Here is a 26,510-nt window from a genome sequence, read left to right as displayed (position 1 = left end):
TCATCCACTAACCTTTGCAATTTTTCTTTAGAATCTCCCATAAGCACAGTATCATCAGCAAAAAGTAACTGTGTCAATTCCCATTTTGAATTTGATTCCCCATAATTTAATCCCACCCCTCTCCCGAACACCCTAGCATTTACTTCTTTTACAACCCCATCTATAAATATATTAAACAACCATGGTGACATTACACATCCCTGTCTAAGACCTACTTTTACCGGGAAGTATTCTCCCTCTCTTCTACACACCCTAACCTGAGCCTCACTATCCTCATAAAAGCTCTTTACAGCATTTAGTAACTTACCACCTATTCCATATACTTGCAACATCTGCCACATTGCTTCTCTATCCACTCTATCATATGCCTTTTCTAAATCCATAAATGCAATAAAAACTTCCCTACCTTTATCTAAATACTGTTCACATATATGCTTCAATGTAAATACTTGATCTACACATCCCCTACCCACTCTGAAGCCTCCTTGCTCATCCGCAATTCTACATTCTGTCTTACCTCTAATTCTTTCAATTATAACCCTACCGTATACTTTTCCTGGTATACTCAGTAAACTTATTCCTCTATAATTTTTACAATCTCTTTTGTCCCCTTTCCCTTTATATAAAGGGACTATACATGCTCTCCGCCAATCCCTAGGTACCTTCCCCTCTTTCATACATTTATTAAACAAAAGTACCAACCACTCCAACACTATATCCCCCCCTGCTTTTAACATTTCTGTCATGATCCCATCAGTTCCAGCTGCTTTACCCCCTTTCATTCTACGTAATGCCTCACGTACCTCCACCACACTTACATTCTGCTCTTCTTCACTCCTAAAAGATGGTATACCTCCCTGGCCAGTGCATGAAATTACCGCCTCCCTTTCTTCCTTAACATTTAAAAGTTCCTCAAAATATTCTCGCCATCTACCTAATACCTCCCTCTCCCCATCTACTAACTCCCCTACTCTGTTTTTAACTGAAAAATCCATACTTTCCCTAGGCTTTCTTAACTTGTTTAAATCACTCCAAAATTTTTTCTTATTTTCATTAAAATTTCTTGACAGTGCCTCTCCCACTCTTTCATCTGCTCTCCTTTTGCACTCTCTCACCACTCTCTTCACCTTTCTTTTACTCTCCATATACTCTGCTCTTCTTATAACACTTCTGCTTTGTAAAAACCTCTCGTAAGCTACCTTTTTCTCTTTTATCACACCCTTTACTTCATCATTCCACCAATCACTCCTCTTTCCTCCTGCCCCCACCCTCCTATAACCACAAACTTCTGCCCCACATTCTAATACTGCATTTTTAAAACTATTCCAACCCTCTTCAACCCCCCCACTACTCATCTTTGCACTAGCCCACCTTTCTGCCAATAGTCGCTTATATCTCGCCCGAACTTCCTCCTCCCTTAGTTTATACACTTTCACCTCCCTCTTACTTGTTGTTGCCACCTTCCTCTTTTCCCATCTACCTCTTACTCTAACTGTAGCTACAACTAAATAATGATCCGATATATCAGTTGCCCCTCTATAAACATGTACATCCTGGAGCCTACCCATCAACCTTTTATCCACCAATACATAATCTAACAAACTACTTTCATTACGTGCTACATCATACCTTGTATATTTATTTATCCTCTTTTTCATAAAATATGTATTACTTATTACCAAATTTCTTTCTACACATAGCTCAATTAAAGGCTCCCCATTTACATTTACCCCTGGCACCCCAAATTTACCTACTATTATTTTTTTTATTATCACACTGGCCGATTCCCACCAAGGCAGGGTGGCCCGAAAAAGAAAAACTTTCACCATCATTCGCTCCATCACTGTCTTGCCAGAAGGGTGCTTTACACTACAGTTTTTAAACTGCAACATTAACACCCCTCCTTCAGAGTGCAGGCACTGTACTTCCCATCTCCAGGACTCAAGTCCGGCCTGCCGGTTTCCCTGAATCCCTTCATAAATGTTACTTTGCTCACACTCCAACAGCACGTCAAGTATTAAAAACCATTTGTCTCCATTCACTCCTATCAAACACGCTCACGCATGCCTGCTGGAAGTCCAAGCCCCTCGCACACAAAACCTCCTTTACCCCCCCCCTCCAACCCTTCCTAGGCCGACCCCTACCCCGCCTTCCTTCCACTACAGACTGATACACTCTTGAAGTCATTCTGTTTCGCTCCATTCTCTCTACATGTCCGAACCACCTCAACAACCCTTCCTCAGCCCTCTGGACAACAGTTTTGGTAATCCCGCACCTCCTCCTAACTTCCAAACTACGAATTCTCTGCATTATATTCACACCACACATTGCCCTCAGACATGACATCTCCACTGCCTCCAGCCTTCTCCTCGCTGCAACATTCATCACCCACGCTTCACACCCATATAAGAGCGTTGGTAAAACTATACTCTCATACATTCCCCTCTTTGCCTCCAAGGACAAAGTTCTTTGTCTCCACAGACTCCTAAGTGCACCACTCACTCTTTTTCCCTCATCAATTCTATGATTCACCTCATCTTTCATAGACCCATCCGCTGACACGTCCACTCCCAAATATCTGAATACGTTCACCTCCTCCATACTCTCTCCCTCCAATCTGATATTCAATCTTTCATCACCTAATCTTTTTGTTATCCTCATAACCTTACTCTTTCCTGTATTCACCTTTAATTTTCTTCTTTTGCACACCCTACCAAATTCATCCACCAATCTCTGCAGCTTCTCTTCAGAATCTCCCAAGAGCACAGTGTCATCAGCAAAGAGCAGCTGTGACAACTCCCACTTTGTGTGTGATTCTTTATCTTTTAACTCCACGCCTCTTGCCAAGACCCTCGCATTTACTTCTCTTACAACCCCATCTATAAATATATTAAACAACCACGGTGACATCACACATCCTTGTCTAAGGCCTACTTTTACTGGGAAAAAATTTCCCTCTTTCCTACATACTCTAACTTGAGCCTCACTATCCTCGTAAAAACTCTTCACTGCTTTCAGTAACCTACCTCCTACACCATACACTTGCAACATCTGCCACATTGCCCCCCTATCCACCCTGTCATATGCCTTTTCCAAATCCATAAATGCCACAAAGACCTCTTTAGCCTTATCTAAATACTGTTCACTTATATGTTTCACTGTAAACACCTGGTCCACACACCCCCTACCTTTCCTAAAGCCTCCTTGTTCATCTGCTATCCTATTCTCCGTCTTACTCTTAATTCTTTCAATTATAACTCTACCTACTACTTACCTACTACTCCCTCCATAACATTTTTACCCACTTTAGCATTGAAATCCCCAACCACCATTACTCTCACACTTGATTCAAAACTCCCCATGCATTCACTCAACATTTCCCAGAATCTCTCTCTCTCCTCTACACTTCTCTCTTCTCCAGGTGCATACACGCTTACTATAACCCACTTTTCACATCCAATCTTTATTTTACTCCACATAATCCTTGAATTTATACATTTATAGTCCCTCTTTTCCTGCCATAGCTTACCCTTAAACATTATTGCTACTCCTTCTTTAGCTCTAACTCTATTTGAAACCCCTGACCTAATCCCATTTATTCCTCTCCATTGAAACTCTCCCACCCCCTTCAGCTTTGTTTCACTTAAAGCCAGGACATCCAGTTTCTTCTCATTCATAACATCCACAATCATCTCTTTCTTATCATTTGCACAACATCCACGCACATTCAGACTTCCCACTTTGACAATTTTCTTCTTCTTATTTAATTTATACTTACTTTTAATATTTGTAATCCTCTCAAATGTTAATCATTCCATTGTATCCACCTTAGGTTAATAATCAAAACTGTAATTCTTCTCTACCAAACTTTTTAAAGTCATATAGCATGAACTATTAGAAGATTCAATTCTCTAGTAGTCATTGTAACTCACCTAAGGACCATATGTACAAAATTACTGCACGGTTATTCTCTTATTAATCTTCAGTTAGTCTTAAGTTTGCCAGAAATGCTCTGCATATAAAAGGGCTTTTGTCATGTACACCCAACTGTTATACTCCTTTGTACATACATGTATCATGCTGAAATAAAATTATTATTATTATTATTATTATTATTATTATTATTATTATTATTATTACTGTCCACCACCTAGTCTTGGGACCAGTGTTACTCAGTTTAGCATTATGTCCTCTATAGGGAAGACATAACACACTTTATCTGCAGTTCCAAGACCGCACATTTCCATATTTGAAAATATACAGTGGACCCCTGACCAACAAAGGCATCGTCTAACGATAAATTCGACTAATGAAGCGTTTGAGCATAAAAATTGTGGCCCGACCAACGATGAAAAACTCGACCAACATGATTCGTCATGAACGCGTCCATGTGTCCGGTCTGGCCTGAGCGCGCCTTAGCTGCCCAGTGCAGTCGCATCCACGCATACATTCAGTACATTTTGTATTATTCCAGTGTTTTTAGTGCTTGTAACTGCAAAATAAGCCACCTTGGGCCCCAAGAAAGCTTCTAGGGCCAACCCTGTGGTAAACAGGGTGAGAATTACAATTGAAATGAAGAAGGAGATCATCACAAAGTATGAAACTAGAGTGCGTGTCTCCGAGCTGGCCAGGTTGTATAACAAACCCCAATCAACCATCGCTACTATCTTGGCCAACATAAAGGCAATCAAGGGAGCTGTTGTTGCGAAAGTTGCAAGTATACTTTTGAAACACAGATCGCAAGTACTCGAAGATGTTGAAAGGCTGCTATTGGTGTGGATAAATGAAAAACAGATATCAGGAGACAGCATCTCTCAAGCGATCATATGTGAAAAGGCATGACGATTTAATTAAAAAAAAATGAGTGCAACTAGTTGTAATGTGAGTGAATTTAAGGCCAGCAATGGTTGGTTTGAGATATTTACCCCTTTCAGGGTCCACAGGCCCTCTCAAGAGACTTGTTCTCAGGGTCTCCCAAATTTAAAAAAATATATATATATTTTTTTTTTCTTATGAAAATACAGTGGACCCCCGCATACCGGACGCCTTGCATAACGGACAATCCGCATACCGGACGCTTTGATCACTAAAATTTTGCCTCGCATACCGCCCAAAAACCCGCTCAGCGCCCTTCGTCCGAGACGCGTCCAATGTGCGGCCTGAGCCACGCTCACATGTTCCGCCGGTGGCATTGTTTACCAGCCAGCCTCTGCGGTAACATCCAAGCATACAATCGGAACATTTCGTATTATTACAGTGTTTTTGGTGATTTTTTTCTGGAAAATAAGTGACCATGGGCCCCAAGAAAGCTTCTAGTGCCAACCCTACAGCAATAAGGGTGAGAATTACTATGGAGATGAAGAAAAAGATCATTGATAAGTATGAAAGTGGAGTGCGTGTCTCCGAGCTGGCCAGGTTGTATAATAAACCCCAATCAACCATCGCTACTATTGGTGGTACAGCTGCTGCTGCTGCTGTACCACCGTCAGCTGCTGCTGCACTGTCAGCTGCTGCTGCACTGTCAGCTGCTGCTGCACTGTCAGCTGCTGCTGCTGTACCACCGTCAGCTGCTCCTGCTGCTGTAGTACCGTCTGCTGCTGCTGTAGCATCGTCTGCTGCTGCTGTAGCATCGTCTGCTGCTGCTGTAGCATCGTCTGCTGCTGCTGTAGCATCGTCTGCTGCTGCTGTAGCATCGTCTGTTGCTGCTGTAGCATCGTCTGTTGCTGCTGTACCACCGTCAGCTGCTGCTGCTGCTGTAGCATCGTCTGCTGCTGCTGCTGTAGCATCGTCTGCTGCTGCTGTAACATCATCAGTTGCTGCTGTAGCATCGTCTGCTGCTGCTGTAGCATCGTCTGTTGCTGCTGTAGCATCGTCTGTTGCTGCTGTACCACCGTCAGCTGCTGCTGCTGCTGTAGCATCGTCTGCTGCTGCTGTAACATCATCAGTTGCTGCTGTAGCATCGTCTGCTGCTGCTGTAGCATCGTCTGTTGCTGCTGTAGCATCGTCTGTTGCTGCTGTACCACCGTCAGCTGCTGCTGCTGCTGTAGCATCATCTGCTGCTGCTGTAACATCGTCAGTTGCTGCTGTAGCATCGTCTGCTGCTGCTGTAGCATCGTCTGTTGCTGCTGTAGCATCGTCTGTTGCTGCTGTACCACCGTCAGCTGCTGCTGCTGCTGTAGCATCGTCTGCTGCTGCTGTAACATCGTCAGTTGCTGCTGTAGCATCGTCTGCTGCTGCTGTAGCATCGTCTGTTGCTGCTGTACCACCGTCAGCTGCTGCTGCTGCTGTAGCACCGTTGTTGGTGTGGCTTATTGAGAATACCAAGAAACAATTAACCCCAGAGGATTTGCCACCCAGGATAACTCAAAAAAGTCAGTGCGTCATCGAAGACTGTCTAACTTATTTCCATTGGGGTCCTTAATCTTGTCTCCCAGGATGCAACCCACACCAGTCGACTAAGACCCAGGTGAACAGGGAAAATGCCTGGAACTAGTGCTCATATTGGTGAATTTAGAGCCAGCAAAGGTTGGTTTGAGAGATTTAAGAATCGTAGTGACATACACAGTGTGATAAGGCCTGTTCTGAAAGAAAATACCAAACAGGACCTACAGTACTCAGGAGGAAAAGGCACTCCCAGGACACAGTGTCTCATCAGTCATTGCTGCATCTTCAATAAAGGTAAGTGTCATTTATTCTTCATTTAGTAGAGTAGTACATGCACAATATATATTGTGCATGTACTACTCTACTATTGTGCATGTATCCTTCTCTTTGTGTGTAGGAAAATGTATATTTCATGTGGTAAAAATTTTTTTTTCATACTTTTGGGTGTCTTGCACGGATTAATTTGATTTCCATTATTTCTTATGGGGAAAATTCATTCGCATACCGAACATTTCGCATAACAGCCAGCCCTCTTGCACGGATTAAGGTCGCTATGCGGGGGTCCACTGTATAGAGAATCTTTTCCCAATCATAATGACACCAAAAGTATGAAATATGATGGAAAACTTACGGAATTATACTCTCACGAAGTTAGCGGTCTCGACGATGTTTACACATCGGCAATTTTGCCCAATTTGAGCCCTATTTTTGCCCAATTCCAATGTACTAGTCGAAATAAATCATAACTTTTTCGCTAGAACTCCATTTTTTCTATCGAATGAGTACAAGAAACCACCAATTTACCGATTTCAACTATCCAATACAGTGGTCAGAATTTAGCAATTTTGCCAATTTAACACAAATTTCAAAAGATGCCAATTTCCAAATAGGGTCCAGAATAAACAAGAAAGACATTCCTGGCACTAAAATAACATTTCCTCTGTTCATTAGTCACGTCCCCAGGCCCCTCTCACATTTCTTTTGCTTTCCACTTTGAATTTTTATTCACACAAAAAATAGAAGATTTACTGTTATGCAGACTACTGCATTAGTGTAGAAATGGTATAAATAATATCGGTGCACTTGTGAAAGAATATAAGACTCACCAGTTGATGTGTATTGGACGCTTAGCATGATTTGTTTACTTTTAAACTTTGGTAAAAATTGAACATTTCTGCTACTTTGAGCTCAATTTCAAGGTACTTTTCATTGTAAAACCAGTCAAAATCATTTCAATTTCTGTAATATGTCTTCCATTCTATACAATGAGACCAGGAAAACTAGAATACAACAATAAATACCATACAAAAATATAGTGCAAAGTGCCTGTTTTAATCCAAAAACACGGTCAAAGTTTTTTTTATCTCATTAAGCACTGTGTGCTGCAGGATTTTTTTTTTATACTGCGCACACTGACCACATAGACCCATTCTTTCATATGTGGGCCTACCAGCTTTCTCTCACTAGATTTGAAGGTGCTAGAATTCATAAGTACTAGTACGTCATGGACCCTGGTGTGTAATCCGTACTAGTATGGCGGAAACCCTGAAAGGGTTAAGAATCGTAGTGGCATACATAGTGTGATAAGGCATGTTGAGGCTGCCTTACCTCCCCTCCTCCCATCCCATCACTCATCACCACATCCTCAATAAAGGTAAGTGTCATTTATTCATTACACAATATACATATGTATACTACATGTATTGTGCATCTATCCTTCTGTTTGTGTGTAGGAAAATGTATATTTTATGTGGTAAAAATATTTTTTTTTCCCTACTTTTGGGTGTCTTGAACAGATTAATTTGATTTTCATTATTTCTTATGGGGAAAATTAACCCTTTGACTGTTTTGGTCGTATATATACGTCTTACGAGCCACCAAGTTTGACGTATATGTACTTAAAAATTCTAGCGGCTTCAAATCAAGCAGGAGAAACCTGGTAGGCCCACATGTGAGAGAATGGGCCTGTGTGGTCAGTGTGAACTGTATAAAAAAAGTCCTGCAGCACGCAGTGCATAATGAGAAAAAAAAACTCCAACCGTTTTTTTGGATTAAAACGCCAATTTGTGGTGTATTTTCGTATAGTATTTATGGTTATGTTCTCGTTTTCTTAGTCTCATTTGATGGAATGGAAAACATATTATAGAAATAGAGGTGATTTTGATTGGTTTTACTATGAAAAGAACCTTGAAATGGAGCTCAAATTAAGGGAAATGTTTGAGTTTTGCCGATGTTCAAAAATAAACAAATGATGTCATTGTCCAATAAATGTCCAACTAGCTATTCTAATATCCAGTCACAAATGGGTTGACATTATTTATGCACTTATTACAATATTGCAGTAGTCTGCGTAACAGTAAATCTTCTATTTTTTGTTTGAATAAAAATTCAAAATAGAAAGCAAGAGTAACATCAGAGGGGCCTGGAGACATGACTGATGAACAAAGAAAATGTTATTTTAGAGCCAGGAATGTCTGCATTGTTCATTTTGGACCCTATTTTGAAATTGGCAGATTTTTTAATTTTCATGTAATTGGCCAAATTGCAAATTTCTGACCACATTACTGGGTAGTTGAAATTGGTAAATGGGTAGTTTCTTGTACTCAATCGATAGAACAAATGGAGTTCTAAAGAAATAGCTATGAGTTTGGTCAACTGGAACAATGGAATTAGCCGAAAATAGGGCTCAAAGTGGGCGAAATTGCCGATTTGTAAATATCGCCGAGGTCACTAAATTCACGAGGTATACAGTTATGCAATATTGTAATAACTGTATAAATAATATCAACACATTCACAAAATCATATTAGACCCACCAGATGGATGCATATTGGAAGTGATATGATTTGTTTACTCTTGAACATTAGCAATAATTGAACATTTCTGCCACTCTGAGCTCAATTTCAAGCTATTTTCAGTCCTTAAACCAATCAAAATCAACCCTATTACTGTAATATATCTTCCATTCTATCAAAAGAAAACAAGAAACTGAGAATACAACAATAAAAACAACCATACTAAAATTTCGTTCTTTTGGTGTCATTACCATCATAATTTTTTTTTTCAAAAATTTTTCAACACCAGGAGACACCTCAGGATTTGGGGTTTTGACAGTCAAGGGGTTAATTCAACTAACGATAATTTTGTCTAACGATGAGCTCTCTGGAACGGATTAATATCGTTGGTTGAGGGTCCACTGTACTGATTTCTGTGCACTTTATAGGGTAGTTGAAATAGTTTAATGGTGATTTGTTTTGTATTCAGTTGATAGAACAGAGAGGATACTAGTGAAATAGCTAAGAATTTGGTCAAATGGAGGAATGGAATTAACTTAAAATAGGACTCAAATTCAGTGAAATCAGCTATGTGTAAACTGCACTGAGAACACTTAAATTTGCAGCTGCGTAATTCCAAAGTTTTCCACCAAATTTCATACTTTTGGTGTTAATACCTTCAGAATAAGATTCTCTACCATTTCAGAAGAATTTTTTTTAAAGTAGATAATAAGAGCAATTCTAGGTAGTAGGCTGGTAGACAGCAACCGCCCAGGGAGGTACTACCGTCCTGCCAAGTGAGTGTAAAACAAAAGCCTGTAATTGTTTTACATGATGGTAGGATTGCTGGTGTCCATTTTTCTGTCTCATAAACATGCAAGGTTTCAGGTACATCTTGCTACTTCTACTTACACTTAGGTCACACTACACATACATGCACAAGCATATACACACCCCTCTGGGTTTTCTTCTATTTTCTTACTAGTTCTTGTTCTTGTTTATTTCCTCTTACCTCCTTTGATATACCTTTGAAGAATTTCGAGAGTATACCTACTCTCTGAGCCTGGCCATGGGCCAGGCTTGTCTGGTGCTTGCCTGGTCAACCAGGCTGTTGCTGCTGGAGGCCAGCTGCCCCACATATCCATCACAGCCTGGTTGATCTTGCACCTGGTGAAGATACTTGTCTAGTTTCCTCTTGAAGGTTTCAACACTTGCTCCAGCAGTTTCTGATATCTTCTGGTAAGATGTTGAAAAGTCTGGGACCCCGGATGTTGATACAGTGTTCCCTTATTGTCCCCACCGCACCTCTGCTCCTCACTGGGTTTATTTTACACTTCCTCCCATATCTCTCACTCCAGTATGTTGTTATGGCAGTGTGCAGATTTGGGACCAAGCCTTCGAGTACCTTCCAGGTACATGTATATATTATCATGTACCTCTCTCTCCTCCGCTCCAATGAGTACATGTTCAAGACTTGCAGGCGTTCCCAGTAGTTTAGGTGCTTTACTGGCTCAATGTGAGCCGTAAACGATCTCTGTATTTGTTCCAGCTCCGATATTTCTCCTGTCCTGAACGGGGCCGTCAGCACTGAGCAATATTCTAAGTGAGGGAGCACTAGCGATTTGAAGAGTGTCACCATCGGCATTATTTCCCTTGTTTTGAAAGTTCTCAATACCCACCCAGTCATTTTCCTGGCTGTCGTGATCTTTGTCTTGTTATGGTCTTTAACCCTTTCAGGGTCCAAGGCCAAAATCTGAAGTGGTGCCCCAGTGTCCAAGAATTTAAAAAAAAAATTTGTTATTTTTTCTTATGAAATGGTAGAGAATCTTTTTGTGAAGGTAATAAAACAAAAAGTACGAAATTTGATGGAAAATTGACGAAATTATGCTCTCGTGAATTTTGATGTGTCAGCGATATTTACGAATTGGCGATTTTGCCAACTTTGACTCCCATTTCAGGCCAATTACATTATTCCAGTCAGCCAAATTCTTAGCTACTTCACTAGTATTACTTCTATTCTATCGATTGAGCACAAAAAATCGCCAAGTCAACTGTTTCAACTACAAAATAAAGTAATCGGAAATTGGTAATTTGGCCAATTTAACACAAAGTTCAAAATATTCCAATTTCAAAATAGGGTCCAGAATAAACAATGTAGGTATTCCTGGCACTAAACTAACATTTCCTCTGTTAATTAGTTATGCTTTGAGGCTTTACAAATAAATTCTATTTTGATTTTTTGTTCACATAATGAATTTTTATTCACACCAAAAAATAGAAGATTTACTGTTATGCAATTTTGTAATAATTGTATAAATATCATCACCACATTTGTGAATGTATATTAGACCCACCAGCTGGCGTGTATTAGACGTGTGAGGTCGTTTGTTTACTCTTGAACATCGGCAAAAATTTAACATTTCTGCTACTTTGAGCTCAGTTTCAAGCCATTTCCAGTGCTAAAACCAATCAAAATCATCTCTATTTCTGTAATATGTCTTCCATTCTATCAAATGAGACCAAGAAATCGCAAATACAACTATAAAATACATACGAAAAAACACTGCAAAGTTGCTGTTTTAATCGAAAATCAGGGTCTCAGTTTTTTTTTCTCTCATTATACACAGTGTGCTGCAGGATTTGTTTTATGTGGTGCACACATACCACATAGATGTATTCTCTCATATCTAGGCCCAAATTTACCACTCACAGTTTATCAGAGTGAGCTGAGCTCATGGCAGAGATCTACGGTTTGGACCCTGAACGTAAAGCCGTAGATCTACGGGACGGACCCTGAAAGGGTTAAAAGAAAGGTCGGCTGACATAACTATTACTAGGTCTTTTACGTGTTCCTTATGTTCTATTTGGTGACCCTCTTGAGTTTTGTATATAGTGCTCCTTTTGAGTTCTTCATTCTTTCCATACCAAGCAGCTAAAACTTATCACCATTGAATGTCATGTTTTCCACTGCCCACTGGAAAACCCTGTTTATGTCTTCCTTTACTTTTTCAGTGTCCTCTACCGTACTGACTTTCATGCTTATTTTAGCGTCATCTGCAAATGATGATACAAAAGTGTGCCGGGTATTTTTGTCTATGTCTGCTATGAGGATGAGGAACAGCAGAGGTGCCAGGACAGTGCCTTGGGGCACTGAGCTTTTGACCTCGCTGATGCTGGATCTTGCCCTGTTCACTACTACTTTTTGTGTTGTGTGTGTCAGGAAACCGAAAATCCACCTGCCTACCTTCCCCGTAATGCCCATGGCCTTCATTTTGTGCGCTATCACTCCATGATCGCATTTGTCAAACGTCTTTGCAAAATCTGTGTAAATCACATCTGCGTTTTGGTCGTCTTCCAGTGCCTCCGTAATTCTGTCAAAATGGTTCAGCAGCTGTGACAGATATGATCGTCCTGCTCTAAAACCATGCTGGTTTGGGTTATGTTGGTTGTGCTGGTCCATGAAATTTGTAACCTGCCGTCTCTGATCAGTTCCTTGTTGCTTGTGAATATCAAATCCAGGGTATTTTCATTCATAGTGGGATCAATTACCTGTTGGTTTAAAGAGTACTTTTCACAAAGCCTCATTAGTTCCCTGGTATGTACCTTTTGAGCAAGGGTGCTTCCCGGGGATATTTCTGGTATAACATTACATTGTGCCATCTTCCATTTTACACGAGGGAGATTAAAATCTCCAAGGAGTAAAATATTTGGTGTAGGACTTTCTAGCCTATCCAGATAGCTATATATCTTACTTAACTGATCTGTGAATTCCTCAGTAGTTGCCAATGGTGGTTTGTATACTAGGATAATTACCAAATTCCTATTTTCAACTTTAATGCCTAGAATTTCTACTATATCATTCGTAGAATTCAGCACTTCTATGCAACAGAAAGTATCCTTTACATAGATTCCTACTCCTCCCTGTGACCTACTGATTCTATCACATCTATACATGTTGTAGTTTGCTATCTTTATCTCTCCGTCCAAAACATCCCTTGTATGTGTTTCTGTAAATGCTCCAAATATGGCATTCGCTTCTGTTAGGAGTCCACTGACATAACTAACTTTGTCATTTTTATTTGATTTCAAACCCTGTATATTTGTAAATATGAAGCAGGAATTACCAAGTGGGATGTTTTGTCTCCCTTTGTGTTTCATTAGTACCACTGGTGGTGTACTACCTGGTGTACACGCCCCTGGTTTCTCCAGTACTGGCTTCGCGTTTGTTTGCTTATTCGGCCTTGATGAGCTGATGCCTGGTTTGGTACGCCCCATTTTACTGCCCACCTGTCCTCTCTGTACCATTCCCCCTGTTTGTCTCTTCCTTTGTTTTGATCTTTTCTCTTTTTGTCTAAAAAAGAATGCCATTCAATTTCCCTTTTTCTGCTAACTCTGTAGCGCCGCATTCCTTTTACATGATGGTCTGGGCAGCTCAGGTCATAACATTCTCTGGACTGCATTGAAGCTTTACACATTACTGGATGGAAGTACCTGCACTCTTTGTTGAATCGACACTTTCCCTTCCTCAACATGTTCGCACATTTTCTGGTGTGTTTATTCCAACAATCTCTGCCATATAGGGACATACCTTTAGCATAGTAACTGCAAATGTTCTGACTACCTATATTTATTGATTCTGTGTTGTTCCTAAGTTCTGCCACCTGATCTGAGTTCTCTTGTTCACTTTCTTCTAGGCTAATTTCTTACCTTTGCTCGTTTTCGTTTGTTCCTGTTCTAGTTTTCTCATCCTCCCTTCCCCTTTCCGCTATGTTATGTATCCGTGTTTCCTTCTTTTTCGACTTGCTCTGTGACGTTTTCTACTCTTACTCTTACTTTCACTCCTTGGTTTTCACCTCTATTTGCATTTTCCTCCTTTTCTTGTTCCTTTTCCCTTGTTTTCCACTCTTTGTATAACTCTGGAAAGCTCCTTAGAAACTTCCTTAAGCTTTCTAGGTTTTCACTTTTCAGTACCTCTCTTATGCTTAACCAGCTGTCCCTTTCACTGGGGCAAATCCAGAAATGACTTTCTTGTTTTTGGTCATTTGTCATGGTTGCATGAAGCTTTGTACATGATATATGTGATGTTTTACAGCATATTTCACAATCAATACCCCTTATGTTTCTCCCAAGATTTTTTCACATATACAACAGCCTTTATTCCTGGCCATGATTACATTTAAACAGGTGTATGTGGTGGATGGTGTATTTATTTTGTGCGGCTGGTGGTGGGGTGGCTGGTAGGTGGGGTGGGCTGGGTGGTGGGTATCCTTGGGGAGAGGGTAGGGACAATAGGAGGAGGGGGCTGTGTGGTGGGGTGGTAAGCTGGGAGATAGGGGTCTGTGGAAAGAGGGTGAGGGTGTGAGGAGGGGGGCCAGGGGTGGGATTGTTGGTTGGGTTGTGTAGGATCCAGGGAATGGGGTTAGGGCACGAGGCGGGGACTGGGAGGTGGGGTGCGGGTGGCACTTGCGCACTTGTTCCCATAAAATTATACCATAGTTTTACACTACACTCGGGATTAAAAGGATCAACTCTTATTCATAAGTTCAGTTTATTATATCACTGCCTATTTATATCCTTTTTTCTTCGTTATAACACTTGTATGATAGTTTGCACTTCACTGTCACCTCTGACAATTTTTTTTTTTTCGCAGGTGATGGTCGACCCATGAATATATTCCGTATATTATGCACTATATTCACTATATTCCTAGTCTATTCGTTATATGTGGTAACTTGAACCTTCGTGTATCACTTGTCACATGTCAACACCAGGACACACAGATTGCCCCACCACTGCCACACTTCACAATTGTTTTTTTATTTTATTTCCTTTTATTTTATCATTGGTATTTTGTCACTGTGTTGTACACTGGTTATCTCAAGGATATACAATATATTTGTTCAAGGTACACTTTTCTTTTCACTGCACTACACTGGGATCGTTATATTGTTCATACGGCACTAGGCCTACAGTAACTTTCCCCTGCACTTCCACAGCAGTAAAGCTTAGTAGAGGTAACGGGGAAAACCCGTCACACAGTAGACTTATGCCTTTTCATTGATTGTATGCTTAATTTATGTATACTGTGATTCCCTGCACCTCGCTGCTATCATCACTCGTTTTATTACTTATGACTGTAGTAAACACTCCTCCATTATTTCCACTTCTCTGGACCTCCGGCAATAGTTCGCTAGTGCCAATTGCTTGTAAATATTCCCATAAGCTGCACCATATATTTTACGCTATACTGAGGATAATTTAGATTACTCATATCTACAATTTATTTCACTGTGTAACTGCACATATATATACATGACACTCGCCATATTACTTATAGATAGTTCAATATCTGTTTGTTTATTTCCACTTGTGTAGACATCTGGCAATAGTTCGTTAGTGCTGGTCAGGCTTATTTCCAGAGTAACCATTGTTCTAACCGGCACTCTCCATGTGACACTGTAATCCATATTTTTCTATTTGGTGTTCACTGATATTCCTTTTATGTTGGTTCAAAGGAGTATATCACTTTATGGTTGCACTCGCTTATTTCCCACCCTCTGTTCCCACTTGGAACTATCAGGAAAAGCAATTTTTGACGGAGCTCGATCGCGCGTGACTTCCCCTCACTCCCCCCTCCATGAGAAACAGAATTCTTCCTCCGTAAGCCATGCGTGTTGTAAGAGGCAACTAAAATGTCAGGAGCAAGGAGCTAGTAACCCCTTCTCCTGTATATATTACTAAATGTAAAAGGAAAGACTTTCGTTTTTCCTTTTGGGCCACCCTGCCTCGGTGGGATATGGCCGGTGTGTTGAAAGAAAGAAGAATAAGAGCAATATTAATTTCAGAGGTCTGGATGGTGAAAGGGTCAAAAAGAAAAATTAAAGCAAAAGTTCACATGGCCACTTTAATTTTTCATGTCAAAATGACATTAGATAGGAACCAACCAAATGATACAAGACATAGTAAATGGGTTAATTAGAGTAATATCAAAATGTTAACACTCAACATACCCTTGGCAGGAAGCCACTCTCTTGACATGTTCTCAATCCACTGGATGTCCTGTGGCCTGCAAAAGCAGAAACAAGGCACTCTATACCTGTGATGACCAACTTAAATATTTGTGCTGTTAAAGCCTGGCCTCCCAAGTTTTCCCTGTTCCTCCAGTGTACTTTTTATCATAATCCTTACAAATAATCGAATAATGCATGCTGTACACACCCTGTGGGGTACTTAGGTAAGTTCTTTATCAGTGTATGCTTCACGGTGTTATTAAAAGCCAATTACACTGAATGGTTTCTAAGATCAAGAGAGATGAATGAAATTTTCACTGAGAGTCAATGCCAATATACTCTTATATGTTTCATTCCTGGTTATTTCCCCAACATTGGGTCACTGTATGCACAGTAGAAGGGTTGAGCAATGAGGCTCTCTCTTTTGAAGGTGGAGGTGCTTGCCTGAATAGAATCAAGCAACTCTGCTTTGCCTTTCATGGCAGGGATACTTCCACATCTATTAAATTTACTTCCTTAAGAGTGTGAAGGAAACCTGTCCAAATCTCTACTGGGATTCCACCAATTGCAGTGTTTTGGTAGTTGGTGGACCAACTGAAGGGGATTTCATAACAGAAATATTACTGGTGCTCTCAGTCTAAATAAACAGTTTTGCTAGGCCTAGTTCAAGCCATTCTTGGATGACACCCCTGTATTTGTGCACCTGTAAAGATAATCATGATATCTGAGAAAATTCTCAGTGAGTTTGTGGAGATACTAGGACTTAGTGACATATTTTTCTGTTTAAATCATTCACCAGGTGTTAACCCTTTTACTATCCAGAGCCTCAATTTGAAACTTGTCCACACTGTCAAAAGATTTTCAAAATATTTCTTTAGTTATTTTTCCTTATGAAATGGTAGAGAATCTTTTTCTAAAGGTAATAAAACAAGAAGTATGAAATTTGATGAAAAATTTACGAAATTATGCTTTCGTGAATTTTGCTGTGTCAGTGATATTTATGCACTGGCAATTTTGCCTACTTTCAGTCCTATTTTAGGCCCATTACATCTTTCCAGTCAACCAAATTCTTAGCTACTTTGCTAGTATGTCTTTCATTTTATCGACTGAACACAAGAAATCGCCCAATGAACTATTTCAACTACCCAATAGTGATCAGAAATTGGTAATTTGGTCAATTTCAAACAAATTTCAAAATAGGGTTCAGAATAAACAATGCAGGCATTCCTGACACTAAAATATAATTTTCTCTGTTCAATAGTTACATTCCCAGGATTTACACATGAATGCCATTTTCATTTTTTATTTACACAAAAAATAGAAGACTTACAGTTATGCAATATTGTAATAACTGTATAAATACTATCAACACATTCGTGAAATCATATTACACCCACCAGATGGATGAATGGAAGCGACATGATTTGTTTACTCTTGAACATTAGCATTAACTGAACATTTCTGCCATTCTGAGCTCAATTTCAAGCTATTTTTAGTCCTTAAAACAATCAAAATCATCCCTATTTCTGTAATGTATCTTCCATTCTGGGAGTGGATGTGTTAGCGGATGGGTCTATGAAAGATGAGGTGAATCATAGAATTGATGAGGGGAAAAGGGTGAGTGGTGCACTTACGAGTGTCTGGAGACAAAGAACTTTGTCCTAGGAGGCAAAGAGGGAAATGTATGAGAGTATACTTTTACCAACGCTCTTATATGGGTGTGAAGCATGGGTGATGAATGTTGCAGCGAGGAGAAGGCTGGAAGCAGTGGAGATGTCATGTCTGAGGGCACTGTGTGGTGTGAATATAATGCAGAGAATTCGTAGTTTGGAAGTTAGGAGGAGGTGCGGGATTACCAAAACTGTTGTCCAGAGGGCTGAGGAAGGGTTGTTGAGGTGGTTTGGACATGTAGAGAGAATGGAGCAAAACAGAATGACTTCAAGAGTGTATCAGTCTGTAGTGGAAGGAAGGCGGGGTAGGGGTCGGCCTAGGAAAGGTTGGAGGAAGGGGGTAAAGGAGGTTTTGTGTGCGAGGGGCTTGGACTTCCAGCAGGCATGCGTGAGCGTGTTTGATAGGAGTGAATGGAGACAAATGGTTTTTAATACTTGACGTGCTGTTGGAGTGTGAGCAAAGTAACATTTATGAAGGGGCTCAGGGAAACCGGCAGGCCGGACTTGAGTCCTGGAGATGGGAAGTACAGTGCCTGCACTCTGAAGGAGGGGTGTTAATGTTGCAGTTTAAAAACTGAAGTGTAAAGCACCCTTCTGGCAAGACAGTGATGGATTGAATGATGGTGAAAGTTTTTCTTTTTCGGGCCACCCTGCCCTGGTGGGAATCGGCCAGTGTGATAATAATAAAAAAATAATCTTCCATTCTATCAAAAGAGAACAAGAAACTGAGAATACAACAATAAAAACAACCATACTAAAATACACCACAGAGTCACTGTTTTAAACCAAAAGATATGATTGCAGTTTTTTCTCATTATGCACTGCCTGCGGCAGGATTTTTTTTATATGGTGCACACTTACCACATACACCCATTCACTCAAATCTTGGACCAAATATACCACTCACAGCTTATCTTAGTGAGCTGAACTCGTGGCATTGTACTACGGGACTGACACTAGCTTCAAAGCCATGATACAATGGGACTGACACTGAAAGTGTTGTTGTTTGAGGGTTGAGACCCCCAATCTTTTACTCACTCTCAGGGTTGAAAAAAAAAATTCCTTATGATATGACAGAGAATCTTTTTCCAAAGGTAATGAAACAAAAAATACGAAATTTGATGGAAAACTTACAGAATTACACTCTTGCAAAGCTAGTGATCTCAGCAATATTTACGCATCGGTGATTTTGCCCACTTTGAGCCCTATTTTAGGCAAATTCCACTGTTCCAGTTGACCAAACTCATAGCTATTTCACTAGAACTCCTTTTATTCTATTGACTGAGTACAAGAAACCACCCATTCACCTATTTCAACTACCTAATAAAGTGATCTGAAATTACTGATTTGGCCAATTTCACACACAATTCAAAACTTAGATCTATGTTTTTTCAACATTTGAAAGTATGTAAAAAAATGTAGATCATCTTTTTTTTTTATATTTGAAAGCATGTAAAAGAAACTTTGATCTATTTTTTATATATATATATTTGAAAGTATGTAAAAAAACGTAGATCTACTTTTGGAGCACTACACATGTTTGAACAGTTTAAGGGTTAATCTTAAACATCAGCAAAAATCGAACATTTCCACTACTTTGAGCTCAATTTCAAGCTACTTTTAGTCTTTAACCCTTTCAGGGTTTCAGCCGTGCTAGTATGGCTTACGCGCCAGTGTCCATGACGTACTAGTACGCATAAATTCTAGCGCCTTCAAATCTAGTGAGAGAAAGCTGGTAAGCCTACATATGAAAGAATGGGTCTACGTGGTCAGTGTGCGCACTACAGAAAAAATCCTACAACACACAGTGCGTAATGAGAAAAAAAAAACTTTGACCGTGTTTTTGGATTAAAACAGTGACTTTGCACTATATTTTCGTATGGTATTTATTGCTGTATTCTAGTTTTCCTGGTCTCATTGTATAGAATGGAAGACATATTACAAAAATTGAGATGATTCTGACTGGTTTTACAATGAAAAGTACCTTGAAATTGAGCTCAAAGTAGCAGAAATATGGCTCAAAGTGGGCAAAATCGCCGATGCGTAAACATCGTCGAGACCGCTTACTTCGCGAGAGCATAATTCCGTACGTTTTCCATCAAATTTCATACTTTTGGTGTCATTATGATCGGGAAAAAATTCTCTATCTTTTCATAAGAAAAAATATTTTTTTTTTTTTTTTTGAAATTTGGGGGACCCTGAGAACAAGTCTCTGAGAGGGCCTGTAGACCCTCAAAGGGTTAAACCAAAGAAAATCATCATTTTTTTTTTCAGCAAACCGGCCATATCCCACCAAGAAAAACGAAAGTTTCTCTTTTTAAATTTAGTACAGTGGTCCCTCGATAATCGTAAGGCTCGATAGATGTAATTTTTGTAAATCGTAACGTTATTTTCATTAAAACATTGGCTCGTGAATCGTCGTTTGACTCGCAAATAGTCATTCATCTGGGACACGTACACACAGCCCTGAGTCACCTCACACTCCATTCCCAGCCAATGTGCCATTGTTTATCAGTGAGTGAGGATGATCCCACGAGTTCATATGATACATTTCATAATATTCCATTCGTTTTAGTGCTTGCAACTGCTAAATAAGTCACCATTGCTCCAAAGAAAGCTTCTAGTACCAGCCCTTTGGTAAAGAATGTGAGAAACACATATAATTTAAGAAAAAGTTTGTAGAAAAATACAAAGGTGGTGGTGGTAGAGTGGAAGCAGTTGTGATAGTGGTAGAGGGTGGTACTGATGGTGGTAGAGGGTGGTAGTGATGGGGGTAGAGGGTGTTAGCAGTAGTGATGGTAGTAGAGGGTGCTAGCAGTTGTGATAGTGGTAGAGGGTGCTAGCAGTTGTGATAGTGGTAAAGGGTGCTAGCAGTTGTGATAGTGGTAGAGGGTGGTAGCGATGGTGGTAGAGGATGCTAGCAGTTGTGATAGTGGTAGCGATGGTGGAAGAGGGTGCCAGCAGTTGTGATAGTGGTAGACGGTGGTAGAGATGGTGGTAGAGGGTGGTAGTGATGGTGGTAGAGGGTGCTAGCAGTTGTGATAGTGGTAGGCAGTGGTAGAAGGTAGTAGTGATGGTGGTAGAGGGTGCTAGCAGTTGTGATAGTGGTAGGCAGTGGTAGAAGGTAGTAGTGATGGTGGTAGCAGTTGTGATAGTGGTAGGTGGTAGTGATGGTGGTAGAGGGTGGTAGTGGTTATGATGGTGGTAGAGGGTGGTAGTGGTTATGATGGTGGTAGAGGGTGGTAGTGGTTATGATGGTGGTAGTGGTTATGATGGTGGTAGAGGGTGGTAGTGGTTGTGATGGTGGTAGAGGGTGCCTTCTTCAGTGATTCAGCGATTCTACCAACTCCTCCAATGTTGTTGGAATTACATAGGGCTACAGAAAACACCGCCGCCTCAGCTGCTGCTTCACCACCATTATGGACGGCTTACTCTCAGTGGCCCTTATACACCCAACAACAACACAACACCTCTCGTGACACACATAGTGACTTATTTTATTCATTCTAGAGTATATTCCATGTTTCTATGTTATTAATATTGTTTATTATGTCTTATTAGTTGAACTGTGATAGATAAATAAGCTGGAGAGTTGATATTAGTGTCATATTCTCCAAAAATAAACTCATCTCCCCTCCCACTGCCATACACCAACTAAAGTTCAATAAAAGGTAAGTGTGATGTTAAATGTTTATTTATACATTTTATTAGTGCTTTACATTTATTTGGCATTCTTTTCTGCATTTTTTTTTTTCAACAAGTTGGCCGTCTCCCACCGAGGCAGGGTGACCCAAAAAGAAAGAAAATCCCCAAAAAGAAAATACTTTCATCATCATTCAACACGTTCACCTCACTCTCACATAATCACTGTTTTTGCATGTAAATCTATATTTAAGCTAGGGAAGTGATCCCTGAAGTGACCTAGAGTCCTTATGGAGGGGGATTCCCCTTCTAAACAATAACCTCTCTTCCCTCTCTCCTCCTGCCTGTCTTCCATTCATCAACAACAGCCTTCAATAAAGGTAACTGTCATGTTGAATGTTCATTCTTTTGTGCATGTAAATCTATCTTTAAGGTAAAAAAAAAAATTGTTGTTGATACTTCTGGGTGTCTGGAACGAATTAATTGGATTTACATTATTTCTTATGGGGAAAATGGATTCGAAAATCGTCAATTTCGATAACAGTCACATTTCCAGGAACAGATTAATTACAAAATGCGAGGGACCACTGTAATTTATACAGGAGAAGGCATTTTAGTTGCCTCTTACAACACGTATAGCTTACGGAGGAAGAATTCTGTTCCACTTCCCCATGGAGGCAAGAGGAAATAAACAAGAACAATAACTAGAAAGAAAATAGAAGAAAACCCAGAGGGGTGTATATATATATGCTTGTACATGTATGTGTAGTGTGACCTAAGTGTAAGTAGAAGTAGCAAGACGTACCTGAAATCTTGCATGTTTATGAGACAGAAAAAAGGACACCAGCAATCCTACCATCATGTAAAACAATTACAGGCTTTCATTTTACACTCACTTGGCAGGACGGTAGTACCTCCCTGGGCGGTTGCTGTCTACCAACTTATTACTTAGGTATTACTATTATTATTATCATTATTATTATTATATAAATAATTTGTAATTTATATTCACACAAAAATATAAGATTTACTGTGATGTCATTTGTTTACATTGAAACAGCCAAGCAATGGACCATTTCTCCTAGGTTGAGCTCTATTTCAAGGTACTTTTTGTCATGAAAGCAATCAAAATCATATCTACATATTTCTGTAATATATCTTCTATTCTATCAAATGAGACCAAAAAAAACGAGAATACAACCATAAAAACCATTCGAAATTACCACTAAGGGGTGGCTAATTGCTGAGAAATGAACTCCATTATTTATGCTTAGATTTCTTTCATTTTTGGTGTATGTTAAGAAGCATCTTTCCATCATACATTGCCCAAGTTTCAATAAGATAGTCCAACAAACAACTGAGATACAATTCCCGAGATCAAGAGCAAGAGCCCCTCACCAGTGTCAAGGAACCTGCCTTGAGGTCTGCTCGCTTGTGGAAATTTTGCTTGCTTATGGAAGCAAAAAATCGACCCATCGACTGCTCATATTTGGAAAAACTCGCATGTGGACACGCTCGCAAGCAGAGGTTCCACTGTATAACCAGGAAAGATTGTTCCTGATTTATAGCATCCCAATAACTGAATCAGACCTAATAAAACCTAAAACAGACTGTGGGTTATAGGTGGGCTTTGCCCATCCTCTGGAATATCGGCAAAAATTGAATATTTCTACTACTTTGAGCTCAATTTCAAGCTACTTCCAGTCTTGAATCCAATCAAAATCATCTCTATTTTAGTAATATGTCTTCAATTCTATCAAATGATACCAAGAAAATAAGAATAGAACCATAAAAAAACAAACCACAAAGTCACTATTTTAAACCATACACAGTTTTTTTATATGGTGCACACTCACCACACAGACCCATTCTCTCATATGTAGGCCAACCAGCCATCTCTTGCTAAATTTGAAGACTTTAAAATTTACACGTAATATTATAGCACGGACCCTGAGCTCAAAGCTATGATATTATGGCAAGGACCCCAAAAGGGTTAAACAATCTATATTTTTTATCTACATAAACTTTTTCCCAATTCTATTACATGGCACTTATTACATTAAATTCCATTATCCATCTTTCACTATAATTCATCAATCTGTTCAGATCTTCCTGAAGGAATAGTCATTTTTATTTCTTATCTTAAGAAGTAAGCAAGGAGAAAGGCTAAGTGCAACAGTCCACTTAGGCTTAAGGCACTGGTAGTGCAAACATTATGCAACAAATAATGGATGAGGGTAAACCACAAAGAATGCCTGTTGCACGCCTTCAGCCACAACTCCTGGCTTCAAAGAACCTCAAGTACTTCTTCCGCCTTAAAATTAACTAATCCTCTTTGGTTGGTGCAACAGTCACCAATGATTTGCAATTAGCGAGTGAGGGAAGAATCATGCAATTATTCCTCTTGCATTCATCTGGAAGCAAATTTGATAAATGAGTAAATATCCTTAGAAGAGTTGCTGAGTTCTTAGTCAGGCAAGTGTCAAAGGTTATAGCATCCCCAAGCACGGGTATCTCAAATCCTGCCACAGCAGGATATCAGGGGTATTACTAGGGATGTAGCAAATGTCAGGGGTGTTACTAGGGATGTAGCAAATGTCAGGGGTATTACTAGGGATGTCACAAATGTCAGGGGTATTACTAGGGATGTAGCAAATGTCAAGAGGTGTTACTAGGGATGTAGAAAATGTCAGAGGTATTACAAGGAATGTAGCAAATGTACCAAATGAGTCACAGGAATATTTAAATATTTCTTAAAGATGTGAGTGGTAAAGTGGAATGAACTGAAAAATGACATAGTGGAAGCAGACTCCATACAAATGTTCAAAAAATAGATATGACAATGCTACTTCATATCAGTCAAAAACTACATCTGTAATTACCTACTTAAGCAGGTAATTAAGATGTGAGGAATGAATCCTACCACAACAAGGAAATGGGCAGCCAAAAATCAAAACACACTAAATATTTGGACAGTGGAGAATACAGAGGACTGAAGAAAAATGTGTGACTGTGACATTCAAGATGTGGATGGATTATGTAACAGAGCCAAATCAATCACCTAGACAAATTTCTCAAATTCAACATTTTGTGTAAATTTACTAACCTACTAAAGGATTCAGTTTTGATGAATGGAGTTCTTAAACGCTGAACCTTAGCTAAGGATGAGGATGAGGAACCTTTTGAGGTTATGCTGCTAGGAGTCTTCTGTGGTTTGTATCGGTCGTTTTCTTTTAGTACAGACAGCCACTTTAAAAGTTTAGCCAATGGCCAAACAGGAACATTCCACAACCGTGCGTTTTCAAGTACGTCACTTGTGCCTTGGCGCCGCACACAGGCACGTTCCAAGAGCACTTCAGCTCTAGTCCTCTGCAAAATATAAAATAAATGTGGTATTCATACACAAAACTGAAATGTGGATACTATTTAATAAATGGAGGGACATCTGAGCTGCTGTATCTGCATGCCTTTGGCAAGACAGTGATAGAGTGAATGATTGTAAATGTTTCTATTTTGGGTCACCGTGCCTCGGTGGGAGACAGTGTGTTAACCCTTTCAGGGTTGGTCCTGTATATGTAAGGCTTCATAGCCAGTGTCGGTCCCATATTTATACGCCAAAATTCTAGCATCTTCAGATCTGGTGGAAAAAAGCTGGTAGGCCTACATATGAAAGAATGGGTCTGCGTGGTCAGTGTGCGCAGTATAAAAAAATCCTGCAGCACGCAGTGCATAATGAGAAAAACAACACTCCGACCGTGTTTTTGGTTTAAAACAGCAACTTTGCAGTGTATTTTCATATGGTATTTATGGTTGTATTCTTGTTTTCTTGGCCTCGTTTGACAGAATGGAAGATATATTACAGAAATAGAGATGATTTTGATTGGTTTCACAATGAAAAGTACCTTGAAACTGCGCTCAAAGTAGTGGAAATGTTCGATTTTTGCCGATGTTCAAAAGTAAACAAATCACGCTACACGTCCAATACATGTCAATTGGCGAGTCTAATACAGCCTCTCCTCACTTAGCAATGTACTCGTTTACCGACGCCTCGGACTTACGACGGGCTCTCTGACAAGTATGCATGCCTAAATAATATACATGAAGAGATGATTTCCTCTATTCTGTTCATTACAATACAGGTCTCCCCCAATATTTGCAAGGGTTAGGGGATCAAGAACCTCGCAAATGTTGAAAAATCATGAATGTTTGGTACCCCAATATACTGAAGGGAAATGTGCTGATATTATTTATACAATTATAACAATATTGCATAATAATAAATCTTCTATTTTTGGTGTGAATAAAAAATCAAAATGGAAGTCATTTGTAAAGTCTGGAAACGTAACTTATGTATTAAGCAGAAGAAATGTTATTTTAGTGCCAGGAATGCCTGCACTGTTTATTCTGGACCCTATTTTGAACTTTGTGTGAAATTGGCCAAATTACCAATTTCTTATCACTTTATTGGATAGTTGAAATAGTTGATTGTGTGGTTTCTTGTGCTCAATCGATAAAATAGAAGTAATACTAGCAACATAGCTAAGAATTTTGTGAACTGGGACAATGTAACTGGCCTAAAATAGGAGTCACAGTGGGCAAAATTGCCGATGCATAAATATCACTGACACAGCAAAATTCGTGATAGTGAAATTTCTTCAATTTTCCATCAGATTTCGTACTTTTTGTTTTATTACCTTCAGAAAATATATTCTCTACCATTTCATAAGAAAAAAATAAAATTTTTTTTGAAAATTCTTGGACCCTGTGGACAAGTTTCAGATCGGTGGTCTGGACCTTGAAAGAGTTAAGAGATACTGCGAGCTTTACAATGCCCATCCGTCAAATATTAGAGTCCTAATGATCATCAAAAGTAAACTTAAAATTTTCCTTAAAATCAACAGTGTTAAGTCACAGTGGAGTGTCAGAATGACTAATCATGAAACCTAGTGATCCTTGAAACTATTAAAAGGTAGACAAAAGGTAGGCAGACTCACGGTGGGTCACTGGCAGGGAGTGTAACCAAGCACAAT

The 26,510-nt window shown here is 39.6% G+C and overlaps 1 protein-coding gene across 1 annotated transcript in view; it reads right to left on the bottom strand.

Annotated features, from left to right (window-relative positions):
- LOC128697293 (DBF4-CDC7 kinase regulatory subunit chiffon) overlaps positions 1–26,510 on the bottom strand; it is a 99,849-nt gene that overhangs the window by 11,811 nt on the left and 61,528 nt on the right. Inside the window, exons 4-5 of the mRNA XM_053788955.2 lie at positions 24,587–24,849; positions 16,169–16,224 (exon numbers count right to left, since the gene is read on the bottom strand). Of these exons, the coding sequence (XP_053644930.1) occupies positions 16,169–16,224; positions 24,587–24,849 (319 nt within the window). The remainder of the gene's footprint in view (positions 1–16,168; positions 16,225–24,586; positions 24,850–26,510) is intronic.

This window comes from Cherax quadricarinatus, chromosome 2, assembly GCF_038502225.1.
Source record: "Cherax quadricarinatus isolate ZL_2023a chromosome 2, ASM3850222v1, whole genome shotgun sequence".
Taxonomy (NCBI): domain Eukaryota; kingdom Metazoa; phylum Arthropoda; class Malacostraca; order Decapoda; family Parastacidae; genus Cherax; species Cherax quadricarinatus.
The sequence above is the reverse complement of the archived record's forward strand: the minus strand, read 5'-3'. Positions and strand labels throughout refer to the sequence as shown.